This window comes from Bubalus kerabau, chromosome 4, assembly GCF_029407905.1.
Source record: "Bubalus kerabau isolate K-KA32 ecotype Philippines breed swamp buffalo chromosome 4, PCC_UOA_SB_1v2, whole genome shotgun sequence".
NCBI classification, from domain to species: domain Eukaryota; kingdom Metazoa; phylum Chordata; class Mammalia; order Artiodactyla; family Bovidae; genus Bubalus; species Bubalus kerabau.
This window is the reverse complement of record NC_073627.1, coordinates 40,225,353-40,248,259: the sequence shown is the minus strand read 5'-3', so window position 1 is coordinate 40,248,259 and position 22,907 is coordinate 40,225,353. Positions and strand designations below refer to the sequence as shown.

The window sequence follows — 22,907 nt, the reverse complement described above, 5'->3', positions numbered from 1 at the left end:
AGTTAGACACGACTGAGCAACTGAACTGAACTGAAGGAAACAATTCCATTCACCATTGCAACGAAAAGAATAAAATACTTAGGAATATATCTACCTAAAGAAACTAAAGACCTATATATAGAAAACTATAAAACACTGGTGAAAGAAATCAAAGAGGAAACTCAAAATGGATTAATGATCTAAATGTAAGACCAGAAACTATAAAACTCCTAGAGGAGAACACAGGCAAAACACTCTCTGACATAAATCACAACAGAATCCTCTATGACCCACCTCCAGGAATATTGGAAATAAAAGCAAAAATAAACAAATGGGATCAAATTAAAATTAAAAGCTTCTGCACATCAAAGGAACTATCAGCAAGGTGAACAGACAGCCTTCAGAATGGGAGAAAATAATAGCAAATGAAGCAACTGACAAACAACTAATCTCAAAAATATACAAGCAACTCCTGCAGCTCAATTCCAGAAAAATAAACGACCCAATCAAAAAACGGGCCAAAGAACTAAATAGACATTTTCTCCAAAGAAGACATACAGATGGCTAACAAACACATGAAAAGATGCTCAACATCACTCATTATCAGAGAAATGCAAATCAAAACCACTATGAGGTACCATTTCACGCCAGTCAGAATGGCTGCGACCCAAAAGTCTACAAGCAATAAATGCTGGAGAGGATGTGGAGAAAAGGGAACCCTCTTACACTGTTGGTGGGAATGCAAACTAGTATAGCCACTATGGAGAACTGTGTGGAGATTCCTTAAAAAACTGGAAATAGAACTGCCTTATGACCCAGCAATCCCACTGCTGGGCATATACACTGAGGAAACCAGAATTGAAAGAGACACGTGTACCCCACTGTTCATCGCAGCACTGTTTATAATAGCCAGGACATGGAAGCAACCTAGATGTCCATCAGCAGATGAATGGATAAGCAAGCTGTGGTACATATACACAATGGAGTATTACTCAGCCATTAAAAAGAATACATTTGAATCAGTTCTAATGAGGTGGATGAAACTGCAGCTGATTATACAGAGTGAAGTAAGCCAGAAAGAAAAACACCAATACAGTATACTAATGCATATATATGGAATTTAGAAAGATGGTAACAATAACCCTGTATACGAGACAGCAAAAGAGACACTGATGTATAGAACAGTCTTTTGGACTCTGTGGGAGAGGGAGAGGGTGGGATGATTTGGGAGAATGGCATTGAAACATGTATAATATCATATACAAAATGAATCACCAGTCCAGGTTCGATGCAGGATACAGGATGCTTGGGGCTAGTGCACTGGGATGACCCAGAGGGATTGTATGGGGGGGAGGTGGGAAGGGGGTTCTGGATGGGGAACACGTGTATACGCGTGGCAGATTCATGTTGATGTATGGCAAACCAATACAATATTGCAAAGTAAAAAAAAAAAAACAAAGAAGAAAATACGTATAACCCTACTATTGTCATTTTACTATACCACCTTCCATTTTCTCCCCAGTGTTATTGAGATGCAATTGACCTATACATTCTTTTTTTATATAATAATTTCAAAAAATTGCTTGACTCAGATGTCAACTGGGGCCCTCCTGAACTGCCTTGGACTTTCAAACTTTCAAAGATCACACCTGGGGAAAATTCCAAGTCTGCCACAAGACTTCTGAGGCTTCCTGGAAAATCTTACAAAAATCTTGACTTCCACTGGGGTTCTTCTGCTCACAGAGAGGCAGACTTCCTGCTGCATCCCCTCAACCCCTCAATAGACGCCTCCTTTGAATTCACGTTCTCAATTCAGTCACCTCAAAAGTATCTCAAATTATGCAGATTCAGATCTGTTTCATCATTCCTGCAGTTGATGTTCTTATTTTTCCTTCTTATTTTTCTTATACTTTTTCCTGATCTCCTATTCTTTCCTCTCTCTTCTCCCAAGTGTGAGGAAGATCTCATTCCTAGAACATATGGTGGTACAAAGCCTAAGAGCCTCTATAAGTAAAGTCTCGGGGGCGCTAGAATGGGGTGTGTGTGATCACACGCAGAGAGGTGGATAAGGAGCCGAACTGGTTTCTCAGACAATTCCCACAGGCAGAACTCAACCCGACTTCTCTGTCTTAGGGTGTCTTTAATCATCTAGTAAACTTTTTCATTGTACTTAACTACTTAAGTTATGTATTTGAGGATCCAGTTGTTCACATCCGCTGCTTGTCAACTCCTTTGGGTTGAATGCCACTTTCTTTTAGGTATGTTCTTTCTGAAGTAATACGTTTTCCTTCTCCATTTTAGACCTTTCTTGTTTGTGGTTTCAAACATATGCTTCCCTATCAGTTCTATATAAAAGAGCATGCCAAAGAGTCCCCCAACCCAAGTATGTTTATGAAGACCTGACATTGTTCCGATGTGCGATTTTTTTTTCTTTTTTTTTTTTTTAATTTTATTTTATTTTTAAACTTTACATAACTGTATTAGATTTGCCAAATATCAAAATGAATCCGCCACAGGTATACATGTGTTCCCCATCCTGAACCCTCCTCCCTCCTCCCTCCCCATTCCATCCCTCTGGGTCGTCCCAGTGCACCAGCCCCAAGCATCCAGTATCGTGCATCGAACCTGGACTGGCATCTCATTTCATACATGATATTTTACATGTTTCAATGCCATTCTCCCAAATCTTCCCACCCTCTCCCTCTCCCACAGAGTCCATAAGACTGTTCTATACATCAGTGTCTCTTTTGCTGTCTCGTACACAGGGTTATTGTTACCATCTTTTTAAATTCCATATATATGCATTAGTATACAGTATTGGTGTTTTTCTTTCTGGCTTACTTCACTCTGTATAATAGGCTCCAGTTTCATCCACCTCATTAGAACTGATTCAAATGTATTCTTTTTAATGGCTGAATAATACTCCATTGTGTATATGTACCACAGCTTTCTTATCCATTCATCTGCTGATGGACATCTAGGTTGCTTCCATGTCCTGGCTATTATAAACAGTGCTGCGATGAACATTGGGGTACTCGTGTCTCTTTCCCTTCTGGTTTTCTCAGTGTGTATGCCCAGCAGTGGGATTGCTGGATCATAAGGCATGTCTATTTCCAGTTTTTTAAGGAATCTCCACACTGTTCTCCCTAGTGGCTGTACCAGTTTGCATTCCCACCAACAGTGTAAGAGGGTTCCCTTTTCTCCACACCCTCTCCAGCATTTATTACTTGTAGACTTTTGGATCGCAGCCATTCTGACTGGTGTGAAATGGTACGATTTTAAAGTATTCTGGTTCCCATGTTGCCTTCTCCTTCAAATTTTAAATTGTAAAGCAATGTTGAGTTCTTAAAATCAAGTTTAATCCTCCCTGTTTCTTAATATGTCTTTTCCAGGTGACCTGTCATTTTATCCTTTGCTGTGGGATTATATTTTCAAATGTTTTGATTGACAACAAAAATCAACAAGTTGTTCCTGTTAGGAAGACCCTCAGAATTTTGGGGAAACTGGTATTATTTCTGTAGGGTCTCTACCTTCCAAGAAGTCTTGATTTCTGTATTGCAAGGTTTCTGCATCTGATAGTACACTCTGTGTATGTGTTTCAGAGATATTAACACGTGTTCTTTACTCTACTGTTATGGGTGACTCAACTCTTAAACTTAAAATAGCAGTTTGGGGAGCAGGTCCACATATTCTAAAATGTCGGATTTAACTTATTTAGAATGATGTGAGCTGGAAGACATAAAGATTGCCCTCAGAAGGCAGTTCAACTCAATGCAAAATTTTCACCCAGGGCACGTTTACGAATTACAGCATTCTTATAGCTCAGAACCATAATGCATATTTTATTATTTAACAAAGTCTTCTAGGTTTATTCATAATAAACTATGTTCTTAATTTAGCAATATATTACAATATCCAACCTACACTACTAATTATTCTAAGACAAGAAAATATTCAATATAAATTCTTGCCCTGAAGCATTTACAGTTGCATGTAAACTCCTCAGAACATGAAAGGTCTTTAAAAAGAATCCACAGAGAAAACTCAACAACCTAAGTCCATGACTCCTGGAAGGCGACTCTGACATACTTCACAAGTTGGAATCAAATGTCCAGTTGTATGGAAAGTCATGACCTAGCATCTGAGGTTTTTCCTCTAGATTCTGAATTTATACTCTTTCTAAACACAATTAAGTTCAGTTTGTTCTCTGATCCTTAATAAAGATCATTTACAATATCAGCTTCTTTCTACTTACCCAAATAAGATTAACACAAATTAATGTGATATCCTCTTTACAAAATAATAACAATACTAATAATTGTTCATAGAGTATAATTTCTCACTTGAGTGAGAAAGTAGAAGGAAATATGAAAAAATATTTATTTTTATAAAATATAAATATAATATTATATTTATATTATTGTTATAACATAAAACTAGTATTTTATGTAAACAAAACATTTAGATGGTTAATTATTACATTAATTAATATTTATTTATTAAATAATTTAAATATTTATATTATAATATTATTTATATTAAATTAATATAAATATATAAAATATTATATACATATTTCTTTCTGTGTTCATGTAGCATGGTATATATTTGGAAATCAGTACACAAGTCAATTCTAACCAATACAAAACTTAATAATATTCATCTTGTATTTATTCATTTGTCTGAGAATTATAACTATGCTAATATAAAATAAAACTTATTTTAAATGGTTTACACTAAAGAAAAAATGCAAATATTAGATGTCTCTTTTTTACCTTTTTATTTTGTATTGGAGTTTAACAGATTAACAATATGGGAATAGATTCAGGTACATAGCAAAGGATCTCAGCAATACATACACATGTTTCTAAACTCCCCTCCTGTCCTAGATGTATTGTTGTGCAGCTTATTGCTTTTCTGATTCAAGGCCCAGGAGAGGCCAAGACCCTGATTCAGAGTTGGCTACACTCTACCAGAAACAGGTAAAGCCATGATTACAGCTCATGGATTTAACAGCCAAAGGAAATGAAAACAAAGTTCTGTTTTCCACAGAAGCTAAAATCAAGAAAAAAAAACCAATACTAAAAATCATAATAGCATTTCACAGTGAGGAGAAGGCACACTCAGCCATTGGTGATGGCTTGAGTAATTAGTAAAAAATCTTGCTTGATGAATTTCTTCTCCACATTTGTCAGCAGCCACAGAAATATTCACCTTTTTGACCCTGAATTTTTTTCTCTGTGATCTTAGGAAAGTTTCGTGGAGAAAGTAACACTTAAATTGACATACTTGCCTTACTTTTTGTTCAAAATTACCATAATGATTAAATAACTTGTGGCATGTCCACTGTATGAAACATGCAGTCATTAGCATGAAAGTGAAAGTGAAAATGTTAGTCGTTCGGTGTTTGGCTCTTTGCAACCCCTTGGACTGTGGCCCAGCAGGCTCCTCTGTCCATGGGATTCTCCAGGCAAGAATATGAGAGTGGGAGCCATTACCTTCTCCAGGGGATCTTCTGGAGCCAGGAATCGAACCCGCATCCCTTGCATCTCTGGCACTGGCAGGCACGTTCTTTACCCCTGTGCCTAAATCTCTCTCCAACCGTCCTGTTAACCACTTAGGGTGCAATCTCAGAATGTCCCACCCTCCAACATGAAAGGGAAAGTCAGACTCTACCAGTTCATCTCTCTCCATTTACCAAAGAGAAAACAGATGCAGAGAGGAGAAAAGACTCACTGGGGGCTCCTCACTCACTCCAAGACTTCTCTGACTCTCTTCAGAGCCCAGCAGGGCCAGCACCCCGTGGTCCCCAGGCAACGTTTTCAAATGAATGAACAGTCAAGCCAAAGAGGCTCATCCCCTGAGATGTGGCTATCAGTCCCCAAGTGTTAAAAGGTACACCAGGTGGAGGAAGGGCAGGTGAGAGAGAGATAAAGATAGAGACTGTCCTCGAGAGAAATTGATGAGCCTGGGAATTAGTCTGGGCCCTCCAGATGCAGGAGGGCTGCTTTGCCAGGCCAGTGAGAAGGACAAGACAGTCAAAGGGCTTTGGAACAAGCAGTGGGAATCATCTTGCCCCAGCACCAGCTGGTCAGGGCTGAGATCCTGGCATCTCTGACCTGGGCTGTGGGCTTACAGAGAGCAGCATCCTTGCAGTCCATCAGGAGCAGCTCCACAAGTGTCCCATGATCTGCTTTCCTGGGGTGAATCTGCCATCACCTCCAGCCCCTCCTGCTTCCCTGGGCTTCCAGGTTAGATGGGACCTTTAGGGCTGCTCCCTAGGGCTTGGGGAAGAGGTTCTGGGGTCCATGCTGGGACACTGGGCATCAGAGTCCTCAGCTCCACTTCACCACTCTCCTCACAATGGCATCAGAAGAAAGAACTCTTTTCTGAGCAAAGGAATCACAGTGAGGTGGCAGGTTTAGGGGTGATGGTTGCAGCTCGGCATAGGTACTTCCAGAGAGAAGAGACCAGGGTCTTCTGGCTGTGTGGTTGTCGACAAGCCCTGCCTCTCTCAGGGCCCCCTCAGGAGGAGGTAGAGGAGCGATAGCATCCTTTGGGGACATGGGGGCAACACAGGTGTTACCACATGGAGGGGTGTCTTCCCAGTTCTGGGCTCTCAGACCCTTGCATCCCCTCTCTCCCATCCAGTCTCTCTAGGACAGGAGAGAAGGCACCATGCTGGCTGAGAACAGAGGGTCCTCCTGGGGCCTGTAGGTGCAGAGGCCATAGCTCTCCATGGAGTTGCCTGGTTAACTACTTAGTGACCCCTCTGTTCCCAGCCTGCATGGCCTTAGGCTGTTGAGGTAGCTCTTCCTCTCCAGGGCATACCTGCCTTATCTCCCCAGCTGGAAGCCGAGCAGCATCTGGTATATGGTGTGAAGGGTGGAGCCCACATGTGTTCACAGGTGAGCGGTCAGGCAGGAGACTTGCTGGCAGAGAGTGGAATAATCAAAGGCAGGAAGGCAAAGTGGGTAAACTGAACGCCTGAGTGACAGGGAAATGAGAAATAGCCTCCAATGCATGGCAGACAGGATGGGAAAGTGCATGGAAACTTGGGTAGGCTCTGAACCCCAGAGTCACATCCTGGCTTTGTCACCAAATTGCTGAATGAAGTCAGACAGTGTTCTCTGGGTCCTGCTTCCCGTTTGTGACACGGGTGTTGGGGGAGATGATATCTTAGAATCACTGCCAGTTGGCTGATACAGAGGTAGGAAGGAAGGTGAGCTGTTTTTAAATATATATTTATTTATTTATTTAGCTGCCTTGGGTCTTAATTGTAGCTCGCAGAATCTTCATCACATCATGCAGCATCTTTCACTGTGGTACACAGACTCTCTAGTTGTGGTGTGTGGACTCAGTATTTGTGGCGATCAGGCTCCAGAGAGAACAGGCTTCAGTAGTTGCAGCAGGCAAGTTTAGTTTCCCCGGGGCATGTGGGATCCTAGTTCCCCAACCAGGGATTGAACTCATGTCCCCTGTATTTGCAAGGCAGATTCCTAACCACTGGACCATCAGGGAAATCCCTGAACTCTTTGAGAATGTCTTAGCTTTCAATGATTACTGTCTGGTGTAGAGTAGGTACAGCAGGTAAGACTGCCATGTAAATTATTAAAGAAGAATGAATGAGAAGTTGGCGGAGGAAAGCAAAGGAGGAGAGGAAGACTTTGGAATAGAAAGGGTTCGTGTTGTTGTGCTTGGCTGTGTCCAGCTCTTTGCAACCCTGTGGACTATAGCCCACCAGGCTCCTCTGTCCATGGGATTCTCCAGACAAGAATACTGGAGTGGGTTGCCATTTCCTCCTCCAGGGGATCTTCCCAACACAGGGATTGAACCTGAATCTCCTATAGCTCCTGAATTAGCAGGCAGATTCTTGATGCCTGAGCCACCTGGAAAGCCCTAGAGAGAGTACATCTTGGGTTAAAACAGGAGTTGCAGAGAAAGCTATTTGGAATGCCATCCAAAGAATCTGGGTTGACCAGCAAGAGACCAGGGTCAAGGAATTAGATAGACACTCCCCAAACTGAGAGACCTAGGGCCCACCGACCACTCCCCACTCTGTTAAGGCAGATGGAGACCTGAGACAAGAGAAAGGAAGGAAGAAGCTGTTGGTTTTGTGTGCAGGTTCCTGCATAGGTCTCAGTGTGCCCAGGAAGATCCATGGAGGTCTCTTTGCTTCTCTGGCATTGGTGGGAGTTGGAGGAGGTATGTATCTGGGTCTGAGTCTTCAGGTGTATGTGGTATGTACACCTATGGATGGGTCCGTGTGTGTATCTGTGTGGGTCTGTCCTACCTGTAAACACATGTATGTGAGTGTTCACATGTCCTAGTGGGGGTGAGTGTGTCTCTGGCATGTCTGTGTGTCTGGATTTATCAGACTCACAACCCCTTGTGCTTCTGTGTCTTGGTGCATCTGAGTATTTCCTACAAACATGACCTTTTCCGTATAAGATTTAGGGCTGCAAGCTACCTGGGAGCTGGCATTCCCATTCTTAGATCTTCACTATCTCTGCCTCTCTTGATGAACACTTGTCTGTCCTACTCAAATGCCACCTCCTCACTGTAGCCTTCCCTGGCTGCCGGGACAGTTCAAACAAGTTCTCTGAGGGCAGATATTTAGTTGTCTGTTCCTATAAGGCCTAGCAGACGACTAAACATCTGTCCTCAGAGAACTTGTCATCTAGTGGGAAGACGAGCATCACAGCAGCAAAAGTCACTGTAATACCAGCAAATGAGGGCCGTGTTCCAAATGAGGGTTACAAGAGATGGAGGAGAAATTCATGTGGGCTGAAGAAGTCAAGAAAGGAGGTGGGAGCTGAGAGAGGAGCACTGGCATATACACACCAGCACGTGTAACAGCTAATGGGAAGCTTCCCTATAGCACAGGGAGCTCAGCTTGGTGTTCTGTGATGACCTCGGAGGGTGGGATGGGGGTGGTAGGAGGCAGGCCCAAGAAGGAGGAGATATATGTATACACATAGCTGACTCACATTGTTGTACAGCAGAAATTAAAACATTGTAAAGCAATTATACTTCAAAAAGAAATAAATACATATTAAAAAAAAAAGGAAGGAAGCAGGGCTTCCTGGAGGAGGTGAAGCTGGGGCTGGGTATTGGGGTGGGGTAGGAAGAGCGCTGCAGGTAGGGAGCCATGGCAGGAAAGGCATGCGAGAAAGGTGTAAGCCAGAGACAGTGACAAGGGCTTCCCTGGTGGTGCGGTGGTAAAGAATCCGCCTGCCAATGCAGGAACCACGGGTTCAATCCCTAATTTGGGAAGATCCCATGTGCTGTGGGGCAACTAACCCTTGGGCCACAACTACTGAGCCTGTGCTCCACAACAAGAGAAGCCACCACAATGAGAAGCCCGTGCACCGCCACAACTAGAGAAAAATCCATGCAGCTACAAAGACCCAGCACAGCCAAAAATAAATAAATAATTTTTTAAAACGATGGAAGTGGCAAATATATTTTGTAAAAAAAAAAAAAAGAGAGAGAGACAGTGACAAGACCATCCTGGCTGGGGTTGGGAAAGGGAATAATGTGGAAGCAGCCAGAGCTGAGGTTGGAGAGGAATCCTGGGAGCCAAGCTGGAAGGCTTTGGGTGCCAGGCTGAGTGGTTCACACCGTATCTAGTGGGCAATGGGGAGACTGGCAGGGCAGCAGAGATGGGTGGAAACAGCATGCCCAGGAATTCCTGGGGCCCTTATAAGTCTGGCTTTCTCTCTCTTTCTCTCTCTCTAAGGCTGCTGTTCCAGCCCACAGGAAACACGCTGAAGTCTCTGGGCAGAGACGGGTAACGGTGTATCTGTCCCTAAGACCAGTGACCTCTGGCCAGGAGGGGGACCAGCCCACAGACTCTGCAGACAGCCCTGAGACCTGGCACACTGCCCTCCAGGTGACAAACCCAATGCTCCCCTGCTGCCTTCTCACCATGGGTTCTATTTTCCTCCCCACCCGACTCCACTCTGCCTTCCAGGGAAGAAGCCACATGTTCACTCTTCCCCTTACCTGAAATTCTCTTCCTATTCCCAAGTCTCTGTCTGATGATCTCCTACTCACTCTCCCAACCCCAGTTCAACCCTTCACTTTGGAATCTTCCTTGAATCAGCCAAGCAGAGGAAATCATTCCTACTTTGTTCATAGTTAGTACTGCTTCTTACATGGTGCATGGCTGGAGGTCAAGGACAAAGACTGACCTACCTTCATAGTCCGAGAGACCAAAACAGCACCTGACCCAAAGCAAGCACTTGATAAACTCACGTGAGGTGGACTGTTGAACTGTTCAGTGCCACACAGCCCAGCTCTGGCTAGAGCACTGTGTCCAAAAACACTGACGACGTAAAGGGTAACCAGAGTGGAAAAAGACCTGGAAACGGAGTCCTATAAGGAAGGATCCACGGCACCAGGGTGTTTGGACTGGAGAAAAGAAGACTCAGTGGACCTCGAACAGATTTCTTCGAATACAATGTGAAAAGCTGCAGAGAAAGCAGATTTGGTGTGTGGCCCCCAGCGGCCTAAACTGGGGCTACTTGTGGAAGTTACAGGGAAGCAGGTTTCAGATGAGATTAAGAAAAACATACTTAAATAACTAAAGCCTCTCTGAGCTGCCAAATAATATGTGGTGAATTCATGAAAGGCAAACATAGTAAGATGTCTTGTGAGAAACTGGGTCTCAATTCTGCCCCTAACTACTGGTTTCACTAAAGAAATGATGAAGATGTTGTTGAAGATATAGATGGATAGATTGTTGCTGTTGTTGTGTTGTTGTTTAGTCACTGAATCATGTCCGACCCTTTTGTGACCCCATGGACTATATGTAGTCCTCCAGGCCCCTCTGTCCAAGGGATTTCCCAGGCAAGAATACTAGAGTGGATTGCCAATTTCCTTCTCCAAGGGATCTTCCTGACCCAGGGACAGAATCCACATCTTCTGCATTGGCAGGCGGGTTCTTTACCACTAAGCCACCTGGGAAGCCTGGATAGATAGATGGTAGATAGATAGATACTTGATAGATGATAGATGACAGTCTTTAATGCCTATTATGTGCTGGGTACTGTGCCAAGTATTTTAGATTTATTACCCACCCTATCCTCACAACTGTGGAGAAGGAAATGGCAACCCACTTCAGTATTCTTGCCTGGAAAATTCCTTGGACAGAGGAGCCTGGTAGGCTACAGTCCATGGGGCTGACAAAATGTGGGACATGACTGAGTGATTAAGTACATCCTCACAACTGTAGGAGTAGCAACTAATATTTTTCTCACTTAAAGAAGAAGAAACTGAGGCTCAGAGAGCCCTAAATGATAGATCCAGGACTCAAAATCAGGTCAGATCTACTCCAAATCTTGAGACCCCCCAGTGCCCAGAACACCCTTCTGAGACTAAATTTCTTCATAAAACTAGGATTATCGGATGAGCAGTGTGGTCCCTACACCATTTTAGCAAGCAGAAGTTTTAAAAAATATTCATATTTTAAAACATGCAGAAATCTACCTAGGGGTGCCAGAATTTACGTTGGGCTGTCTCCTCTCTCCCCTCAGCGCCCCCACCGTGGCGGCCACTCCATGGCTCTAGCCAACCTCACCTCCCGCCCAGAGTTCCTCCTCCTCGGCCTGATGGACGGCACAGACATCCACCCGCTGTTGTTCCTCCTCTTCCTTGGCGTCTACCTGGTCAATGCCCTGGGCAACCTGAGCATGGTGGTGCTGGTGAGGTCCGACGGGGCCCTCCGCTCCCCCATGTATTACTTCTTGGGTCACCTGAGCCTCGTGGATGTCTGCTTCACCACCGTCACGGTCCCCAGGCTGCTGGCCGGCCTGCTCCACCCGGGCCAGGCCGTGTCCTTCCGGGGCTGCTTTGCCCAGATGTACTTCTTCGTGGCTCTGGGCATCATCGAGAGCTACCTGCTGGCGGCCATGTCCTACGACCGCGCGGCGGCCGTGTGCCGGCCCCTGCACTACGCGGCGGTCATGACCCCCGGGCGCTGCTTGGCGCTGGTGGGGGCATCCTGGGCCGTGGCGCACCTGCACTCGCTGCTGCACACGCTGCTCATCTCCAAGCTCTCCTACCCGCGCGCCGCCCCCGTGCGCCACTTCTTCTGCGACATGACGGTGATGCTGAGCTTGGCCACCTCGGACACGTCGGCTGCGCAGACGGCCATCTTCTCCGAGGGCCTGGCCGTGGTGCTGACCCCGCTGCTCCTGGTGGCCCTGTCCTACGCGCGCATCCTCGTCGCGGTGCTGGGGGTGCGGTCGGCAGGGGGCCGGCGCCGCGCCTTCTCCACCTGCGGGGCCCACCTGGTGGCGGTGTCGCTTTTCTTCGGCTCCATCGTCTCCGTCTACTTCCGGCCGTCGTTTGCCTACTCGGCCCGCTACGACCGCCTGGCCAGCGTGGTCTATGCGGTGGTTACCCCGACCCTGAACCCTTTCATCTACAGCCTGCGCAACAAAGAAGTCAAGGGCGCCCTAAAAAGGGGGCTCCGATGGAGAGCTGCACCCCCAAGAGGTGTGAGGGCAGGTCTGGACTCACTGGCATCTCAATAATAATGATTACAGAACTCCACTCTCCCATCCCCCTCCTTTTTATAGCTTTCCAAAATCCGAGCAACTTTTAATCCCGCAATGTCTTATTTCTTATTAAATTAAAAATTAGATCTGAAGCCAACGGGACAAGATGTTTATTCAAGGGGATGGGGAGAGAGCAATAAGCCAAATTCATTTCTGTATTGCCTGAATGTCTAAAATAGAGTCTACTTCTAAATTTTGGGAAAATGGAAGGGGAACAAGCAGCGGAGGAGGAAATGAATCTTGTGGAGAGGGCGGGGGAGAGTGACCAGCAGCAACCCTGTGGGTGGAGAAGAAATCAGAGAAACAGAGAAGGTTTAAGGTTTTTTAAGTGGTTTTTTAAAGATGCCTTGCAATGTAGTCCACATCCCTACAGACTCCTTTTCTAGAAACTTTGGGAAAGAACTAGTTATTTAAAGAGATAAATATTCTGAGGGGCTTCTCTTGTGGCTCAGCTGGTAAAGAATCCGCCTGCAATGTGGGAGACCTGGGTTGGAGACCTGGGTTCGATTCCTGGGTTGGGAAGATCCCTTGGAGAAGGGAAAGGCTACCCACTCCAGTATTCTGGCCTGGAGAATCCCATGGACTGTAAGTCCATGGGGTCGCAGAGTCGGACACAACTGAGTGACTGAACAACAACAACAAATATTATGAAGGCAAAATACTCAGCACTGAGAATATCGAAAAGAAATGACCACTCTCCTTTAATTTTGGAAGGAGTTTACTTGAGAAGAATTCCTTGGAGGCGGTTTGACAGTTTCTATCCAATTAAAAATGTCCATATCCTGTGACCAAGTATACACCTTTCTGAAAATATGTCCACAGAAACACAGCATAAGTCCACAAAAAGCATATGAACCAGTAAATAAAATCGAAGCATTATTCAAAATAATAAAAAACTGAAAACAACCCAAATGTCCACCAAGAATAGATTATTTAAATAAATTGTGGTAAATAACATCCATTTAACAAAATATTACATAGCTTCTAGAAGAGTTACATGTCCTTACATGAAATGATAAATTCAGAACATACTTTAAGTGATAATGAGAAAATGGCAGCTACAATTTAGTCCTATTTATTTATAATATATAAAGTTAGTCTGTGCATAGAAAATAACTGGAAGAGTATGGCCCAGCTTTTAACTGCCATCATGGAAGGGGTGAAGAACAATAGAGGACCCACATATTCCACTTTATTACTTATTTCTTTGTTGTTTGGCTATTTCTTGGTGAGAATGTATTGTTTTCAAAATCCATAAAAATTTTTTTAAGAAGAAATGAAGTAAAAGTTGGTATTATTAGGAAGACTTTTTTAAAGGTGAGATCTTTTAAGACATAAATTCTTTTCAAGAAACACATCAATGCATTCAAATCAAATCAATAGATATTTATTCTCTATATCTGGCAGATTCAAGGCACTGAGTTAGGCACCAGAGAGAGTAGAGGGCACCTGTCTTCAAGATCAAGACACTTGTAATATACTTGGTAAGAAAAGAAGTAAACAAAGAAAGCACCAGATAATTTCAGCATAATATTCCAAAGGGAAAAATCCACCTCAGAGTCATAAATAGACTTTAGTCTTTGTGTCTCTATTTGTGCTACCTTGGGCAACAGGTGAGCCGCCATTTTAATGTCTATAAATTAAACAATTCGTAACAGAACTCTGCGGTTCAATCCATATGATTTTAATTCAAAAGACGAATTCTCATCTAAAACATAGATACTACCTTGGACTTCCCTGACAGTCCAATGGTTAAGACTTTGCCTTCCAATGCAGGGAGTATGGGTTCAGTTCCTGGTCAGGGAGCTAACATCCCACATGACTTATGGCCAGAGGAAAAACAAACATAAAAAAAAGAAGCAACATTAAAACAAATTCAATAAAGACTCTAAAAATTTTTTAATTAAAAATAAAATAAAAAATATAGATATTACCAAAAGAAGTAGGGCTTCCCAGGTGGCACTAGCAGTAAAGAACCTGCCTGCCAATGCAGGGGACTTGAGAGACTCAGGTTTGGTCCCTGGGTTGGGAAGATCCCCTGGAGAAGGGCATGGTTGCAAGATCCACTCCAGTATTTTTGCCCCAGGAATCCTTTGGACAGAGAAGCCTAGAGGGTTACAGTCCCTGTCATTGCAAAGTGTAGGACACAACTGAAGTGACTTAGCACAGCACACGTCAGAAGTAATTAACTTGCCATTAACTGACAAATGATTGGTATAGTTAAAGGAAACAGAAATAATTTTAGAATGTGATCATTAAATGGATGAATCAATCAATACCTGAAAATAAAATTTAAAACTGAATAGATTAGCAAGGGGGAAAATGATGCTCCTGGAGAATAAAGTTGCAAGAGTAATACATAATAAATTGGAAGATATTCTTCATGGAGTAGACATGTTTGGCAGAAGCAAAGTACAGAAGTGTTTGAGAAATTTGGATTTGTTTCTTAGAGAATTGGGCACTACTATATTGGACAGAGAAGCCTGGTGGGCTACAGTCCACAGGCTTGCAAAGAGTCGGACACAGCTTAACAACTAAATGACAACAATACATTCCCTGAGTGCAATAAACACCAAAATGCAGTGGTATTTATTCAAAATTGAATAATAGTCATTGAGTGTCCACTACACATCACGGTGCATCACAATCAAGATTCAGTGACAAACCCAAGAGGCACAATGTAACCTGCCTCTAATGACGTTTGGGGGAAAGTCTTCTTGGGGGTGCTATGCACGCTGCACCAGCCGCACCAAGCTTGGGTGCTACCTAGGCTGTTTAGACTACTACTCACTGTCAGTATCACACCTACTGTTTGAAGACATCCTTTAATCTTTAAAGTCACTGGTTGAAAAAAAAGCTAATTGTCCATTTTGAAAAGACTCTTCTCAGGGCTCCCTTTATGTCTTGATTCCTCAGGCTGTAGATGAAGGGGTTCAGCATGGGGGTCACCACAGTGTACATCACAGCCATGACAGTCTCTTTAACAGTAGAATTGTTAGATGAAGGGCAAAGGTAGAGGCCAATGATTGTCCCATAGAAGAGAGATACCACGGAGAGGTGGGAGCCACAGGTGGAGAAAGCTTTGTGGTACCCCTGGCAGAGCGGACCTTGAGGATGGAGGACACGATTCGTGCATAGGATGAAAATATCAACAGGAATGGAACAATAATGACAAGCCCTCCCAGGATAAAAATCACCATTTCATTTATCTGAATGTCAGAGCAGGCCAACTTTAGCAGAGCTGACATGTCACAGAAGAAGTGGGGGATCACGTTATCAGCACAGAAAGACAGCTGAGCCATGAGCAGGGTGTGCAACAAAGAAATGCAGATGGTCAGCACCCAGGACAGCACCAGCAGGGAGAGACAGAGCCTGGGGCTCATGATGGTGGTGTAGTGCAGGGGGAAGCAGATGGCCACGTAGCGGTCATAGGCCATGGCAACAAGGAGGAAGCTCTCCAGGTCTGCAAAAAGCAGGAAGAAGTACATTTGTGTCAGGCAGCCAGCATAAGAGATGGACGGGATGTGGCTCTGCATGTCCTGTAACAATTTGGGCATTGTGACAGAGGAGAAGCAGAGGTCAGAGAAGGACAGGTTACTGAGAAACAAATACATGGGTGTGTGGAGGTGGGGGTCCAGTTGAATCAGGAACATTATGAGGAGGTTCCCCAGGACGGTGGTAACATACATGGCCAGGAACAGAGTGTAGAACAGGTCTTGCTGATCAGGTCTAATGGGAAGGCCCAGGAGGAGGAATTCTGAGACGACTGTTTGGTTTCCCATTTTCATGCTGCTTTTGTTTTACCTTTTGAAAATTAAGAACAATCTGTATGAAAGTATAAGCCTAAATATATATATATATATATATGTGTGTGTTGCAGAACTTTCAAAAATATTTTCATTAAATGCCCATAAGTCATAGCAGTTGTTTACTACTTTATTTGAAATCTCCCAAGTATGTAAATAAATATTTATGTAAAGGAAACAACAAACACATATGAAATTATGGGTCAAATTCAATCAAATTTCAAAATTCTCTATGAATGTTCCATAACAGAACCGTGGATGGGGTCAGAGCAACATGATCTGAAAGTAGACAGGAAGTAGAATAAGTCTGTATGCCTCTCACTTAGGGATACCAACAGTATAATGTCAACCAGAAAATTAGTCACCATCTTCACCACTCAGGAATGATGCTGATGGTGAGTAAGATGATGGCGTTTGTGGTGGTGATGATGATGGTGATGTGATAATGACTGATGACAGTGGAAAGAAGAGCATGAAAACATTTGTCAGTGCTTGCTCTTGCTAAACACTGGGATCAAAGCATAATATGCACTGACTCATTTACTCTTCACAGCAACCCTATGAGATAGGTACTGTGTGTGTGTGTGTGTGTTAGTAGCTCAGTCGTGTCCAACTCTTTGCGACTCCATGGACGGTAGCCCACCAGGCTCCTCTGTCCATGTAATTCTCCAGGCAAGAATACTGTAGTGGTTTGCCATTTCCTTCTCCAGGGAATCTTCCTGACCCAGGGTTCAAACCTGAGTCTCCTGCATTGAAAGCAGATTCTTTACCATCTGAGCTACCAAGGAAGCCCCTGAGATAGGTACTACTATCTTCATTTTTTAGATAGAAAATAAATAACTTGCCCAAGGTCACATACCTATTAAGCAACAGATATGGGACTTAAATCCAACAGTCTAACTTCAGAGCTTAACTTTTAGCCAGGAGGGTTTCCAGAACTGGTTACACATTGCAGATGATATATATTATTGAGAAAAAGTCTTACGGAAGAGAGCACAGGAAGAATGAGTTCTGAGAGTAAATTATTCTGCAAGAGGGAGTGGGAAATGTGTGGGGTTTTGTTGTAGTTGTATTTTGGCAGTGCTGGGTAGCTTGTGGGATCTTAGTTCCCTGACCAGGAATCAAACCCTGGCCCTAGGCAGTGAAAGCATAGAGTCCTAACCACCGGACAGCCAGGGAATTCGGGAAATGTTTTTATTGGTACATCTGAACATTAAAGAGAGATACTTGCAGTCAACTTCAGAGTACCCATAAATACAACCACCTTTTCCTTTTGGTCAGAGAACAGAGCAGGAGGGCAAACAAAGGTCTCGCCTTGGTGGACACGAACAAAAGCAGCAGAAACCAGGAAAAATGAGAGGCAAATAAACCAATTCAAGGAGTGGATAATTAAATGATCCTTGAACTCTCTCAGTCTGTGAATATCTCAAAAATTGTGTCTGGAATAATTGTGAGAATTGATCTTTGAAAGATTTATTTCCTTGCATCTCACATTCACTTTCCCCCATTCAGGTAGGTGGTCAGGTCTGTATTCATTGCCTCAGGATAGAGATGTGGGAGGAAAGCAGAAAAAGTCCACACCTTTTCCTGACTTTTATTTCCAAAAGCCTGAGCCCCAGAATGAGAACGGAATTTTCTGGCAAAGAAAAAATGATTTGGCCAGAATTAGAAGATGAAGTGAAGTTTTGTCCCAGCAAATCAGAAAGAGATTGCCTTGAGTTTGGGGCAGAGGAAGAGTGGGAAGATGCTCAGTGGACCCAAAGGACAGGGCACATCTGGTAGCCCAGATAGTGTGGATTTCCTCTCACTTATGAACTGAATTTATCCCGAGTTAAAGATATTAATATCAGGGCAGTTTGATGGAGGGTGAGGAAGACTGGCTTCACGGAAAGGGGCTACCAAGATGGCCTCTTTCTAGGCCCATCTTTTGTGGGTGGTTTAGCTCACCCACAAGCAAAATATTCCAAAGCCCAGAGGAGTCAGATTCCATCATTTACTGACCCAGGTGGCTCAGTGGTAAAGAATCCTCCTGCCAAGCAAGAGATGAAGGTTTGATCCCTGGGTCAGGAAGATCCCCTGGAGAAGGAAATGGCAACCCACTCCAGTATTCTTGCCTGGTAAATCCCATGGACAGAGGAGCCTACAGTTCATGGGGTCGCAAGAGTCAGACACAACTTAGAGACTAAACAGCGAAAAACATCCGCAGTCAATCTTGGCAAGTTGCTGAACTTTTCCAACCTTATGCTCCACCATCGGTGAGTCTCATACACCTTGAAGAATTGTGGGTTTAGAGTGATGGTTGTATGCAAAGTATAACATACTCTCCAAATATATAGCTTATTAGTTCCCAATAACAGCTTTGGTGATTCTCAACTACATTTGGAGATAGGAATCACTATTGAGGATGGAAAACAATGAGAATGATAATTTCTGAATCATCCAGCAGGAGCTGCACTATAGAATTAGGGTGTCCTGTTACCTGTTAAAGGAGATTTTAGAATCACTTCCAGCTTATCCAGCTTGTCTGAGTGTGGCTCCAGAGCCTGCTTCCTGTTTGCTACTTCCGTGTCGTACATTTCCAGCCAGAGGCTCTGCCGTTGTCTTCTGACTCCTCTCTCCTATGATGCCCTGACCCCTGGGATCCCTGGGTCCCAAAGAAACTCATTAATAACAAACCTAGTACTTGATCCCCCTTACTGAGCCATAGTTCTGAGCCACATTGCTGAGTAAGTCATGTCTAGGGACAGAATTCTGGGTTCACCCCAAGTCTGAGCTTCTCCAGGAAGCATTCCTTGATCATCACAGCCCACAATAATATCTACTTTCTCTCTCTTCTGGGCTCCTACAACGGGTATCAGAGTCAAGTACTGTAGCATTTCATCACCATTATTTTATGTCATCCACAGATTGCTTCCAAATATACCAATCTTCTCTCCTCCAGTGGACTTTAAGCTCCATGATGGCAAGTCATGTGTAGACAGATTCACCCAAGAAATAATCTATTAAATCATTAATGCATTCCTTCAAGAAATATTTACTGGGTAACTGCCATCCACCAAACACTGAGCCATGTGATACAGGGAAAACAGTGGCCAAGGAAGACATGGTCCCTGCCCTCTGGAAGCTTATTGTCTAGCTGGCAGACATCACAACAAAACAAGCCACTATTGAGTATTACAAATGTTATCATGGGAGGATACAGGTATATAGCAAGGCACCTAACCTTAACCAGTGGGTCAGAGAAGACTTTTCTTTTTAATGAAGTTTAAGTGGTAGCTGAGGAGTCTTCCAGGAAAAGGAGATGAAAGTATCCAGAGAGAGAAAATGGTAAATGGAAAAACCCAAGGGTGAGAGAACCTGGAGCCTCTGACAAAATGAAAGAGTTTCATTGTGGCTGAAATACAGTGCGTGGGTTTGAAGGAGAGCAGAGGATAGGGATTACTGGGAGAGGGTAAATGTGAGTGATACAATTTGGAAATTCCTCAAAAAGTCATATATAGAATTACTGAATGACCCAGATATTCCACTCCTGGGTATATACCTGAAAAATATTGAAATACAAATATATGTATATGAATGGTCATACTGGCACTGTTCACAATAGCCCCCAAGTGGAAAAAACCATTCATTGACAGCTAGGTAAATAAATGTGGTGTATCCATACAATGGGATATTATTCAGCAAAAAAAAAAATAAATGAAGTACTGATAAACACTACAAGATGGATGAACCTTGGAAACATTATGCAAGTCACAAAAGTCACATATTGTATAATTCTATTCACATGAAATATGAGAATAGACAAATCCATAGAGAAATAAAGGTGATTGGCAATTGCTAAGGGAAAATGGGTAGTGATTGTTAGTGGGCATGGGATTTCTTTGGAGGTAATAAAAATGTTCTAAAATTGTGGTGATGGTTGCACAACTCTGAATATATAAAAATATTTAATTTTATACTTTAAATGAATGGATGTTATGGTATATAAGTGGGCTTTCCCATTGGCTCAGTGGTAAAGTGTCTGCCTGCAGGGCAGGAGACATGGATTTGATCCCTGGGTTGGGAAGATGCTCTGGAGAAGGGAATGGAAACCCTTTGCAGTATTCTTGCCTGGGAAATTCCATGGACAAAGGAGCCTGGGAGTCCTTCTATGGGGTTACAAAAGAGTTGGACATGACTTTGGGACTAAAACAAAAAATGGTATATAATTAATACAATTAATTATGCTAACAAATCTCAAAGAACAAGCCTTTACCATTGCCAGAATTTGTATACAGATTGTATATTAAATATATGTATTAATGTTAAATTTCTAAGACATGATAATAGCATTACAGTCATATATGAGACTGTTCTTGTTTCTAGGAGCTCCTGAATGCTGAATTCTGTGGTTAAATGTCCTGATGTTTGAAAATTATTTCAAGCACTATAATATATAAAAAATGAGAAAGGAAAGAAGAAAGAAATAGAGAATAATCAAAAAAGGGAGGAAAGGAAGAGAGATTGGCATGTGATATAAATATAAACAAATGACATTGTGTTTCATTTTTTAAATCCATGAGTTCAACAATATATCCTGCTTCTGTAATGATAATATTTATAGACCACAATATTGCGAATTGTTTTTTTCTTAATTTGTAGAAAATAAAAGTCACCATTTTTGCCTACATTGTATGTGTTTCAATTCTGTTGCTACCAAAAAAAAAAAAAAAGATTGATCTTACTAAAGTAGAGGGGGGGAAAGGGAACAATAATGTTCTGAGATGTAATGGTAAAAGACTCTCTTGAAGAAAGAGGCAGACTTACAAACAAAAGGGACTTGTTGTGTTATGAAAAAAAATTGTAGCAAAAGTCATCTAATACAAAAACAATCTGATGAAATTTAAGTTTAGAGAAATAATCCCATGAGCTTCAATGGGGGAGAAAATGGTCATATGAGAGGTGGAGGGAAAAGGAGTAGTCAGCCTTACCTCAGATTTCTCCAGAGAAATTTTGAAAAATGGGAAAACAAATGTCTACAAAATTCTACACCTAACTAATTTACCCTTCAGATATAAGCATACATACAAAAGGAAAACCTGAAATACATAAAAATCCAATAAAATAGCATTCATGTACCTTTTTTTAACTTTTAAAATGACTAGAGTATGTAACCCAACCAATCAAGGAATTAATTAAAATAAACAGCTCAAAAATTTAAAAGCCATAATATTAAAATAGCATTATGGGAAGAATTCTGTTTAACTTTACTGCCAATAAAATAAGAAAAGTATGTTATGATAATAAATGCAAACAACATGCTTTATCTTTTAATGCTACTGCTGCTGCTAAGTCGCTTCAGTCGTGTCCGACTCTGTGCAACCCCATAGATGGCAGCCCACCAGGCTCCCCTGTCCCTGGGATTCTCCAGGTAAGAACACTGGAGTGGATTGCCATTTCCTTCTCCAATGCATGAAAGTGAAAAGTCAAAGTGAAGTCGCTCAGTCGTGTCCGACTCTTCCCGACCCCTGGACTGCAGCCTACCAGGCTCCTCCATCCATGGGATTTTCCAGGCAAGAGTACTGGAGTGGGGTGCCATTGCCTTCTCCGTATCTTTTAATAGCAAAGTTGAATTTAAGGCGAATGACATTAAACAGACCAAAATGCATTGCTATAATAAAAAAGATAAAAAGTTCCATTTGGAATCAGGTTAGAAGAGATGCTGTAGATAGGAGAATACATTATGGAAAAATGAGGTAAGAGTAAAATGATGTGAATATGTGAGTAAAGACAGATAAGTAAAAGGTACATAGATCAACAGAAGAGAAGAGAGTCCAGAAATAGATTCACCCATACGAAGTCAATTGACTTCATACACAGGTGACCTGGTAATTCAGTGGGGAAAGGGACAGTGTCCTTCAACAATTAAAAAACTGGGTACAATGAAAATGTCCATCAAAAGGTGAATGAATGAACAAACTGTGCCATATTTATACAATGGAATACTATTCCATAATAAAAAGAAACTACTGAGGCATAGAATTATATAGCTAAATCTATAAAACATTGTGTAGTGCTAAATATACCAGATACAAAAGAGTACATATAAATGATTCCATTTGTATGGACTTCAAAATCAGGCAAGCCTAATCTATAACCATAGAGATCAAATAAATAGGAATCAGATTGGTGGTCAGGGATGGGATTTTGATTTCAAAGGGTCACAGCAAATTTTGAAGTGGTGGAATTATTACAGCTTTGGATTGGGATAGAGGCTATATGAATGCTTATAATTATCAAAGTTCATTGAGCTGTACATTTTACATGGGTAATTGTCTTGTATGTAAACTATACATCAAGAAAATTGAAATATACATGTGTGTGTGCTCTTATTTCCGTATCCTTGTTCTTATCATAGAAGGTCAATCATTTATAAATTTGTCAATTATCAGTTCAGTTCAGTTCAGTGGCTCAGTCGTATCCGACTCTTTGCGACCCCATGGACTGCAGCACGCCAGACTTCCCTGTCCATCACCAACTCCTGGAGTTTACTCACACTCATGTCCATTGAGTCAGT

The 22,907-nt window shown here is 42.6% G+C and overlaps 1 protein-coding gene and 1 pseudogene across 1 annotated transcript; one reads left to right on the top strand and one right to left on the bottom strand.

Annotated features, from left to right (window-relative positions):
• The first annotated feature begins 11,543 nt into the window (after window positions 1–11,543).
• LOC129650851 (olfactory receptor 1L6) lies at window positions 11,544–12,521 on the top strand. The gene has a single exon (XM_055579651.1). It carries the CDS (start codon window positions 11,544–11,546, stop codon window positions 12,519–12,521), a length of 978 nt encoding a protein of 325 aa, XP_055435626.1.
• A 2,862-nt stretch (window positions 12,522–15,383) lies between these two features.
• Window positions 15,384–16,333, bottom strand: LOC129651351 (olfactory receptor-like protein DTMT; annotated as a pseudogene).
• Window positions 16,334–22,907: the final 6,574 nt, after the last annotated feature.

Coding starts and splice junctions, on each gene's coding strand:
- LOC129650851 (XM_055579651.1), top strand. CDS start 11,544: ATGGCTCTAGCCAACCTCACCTCCCGCCCAGAGTTCCTCCTCCTCGGC.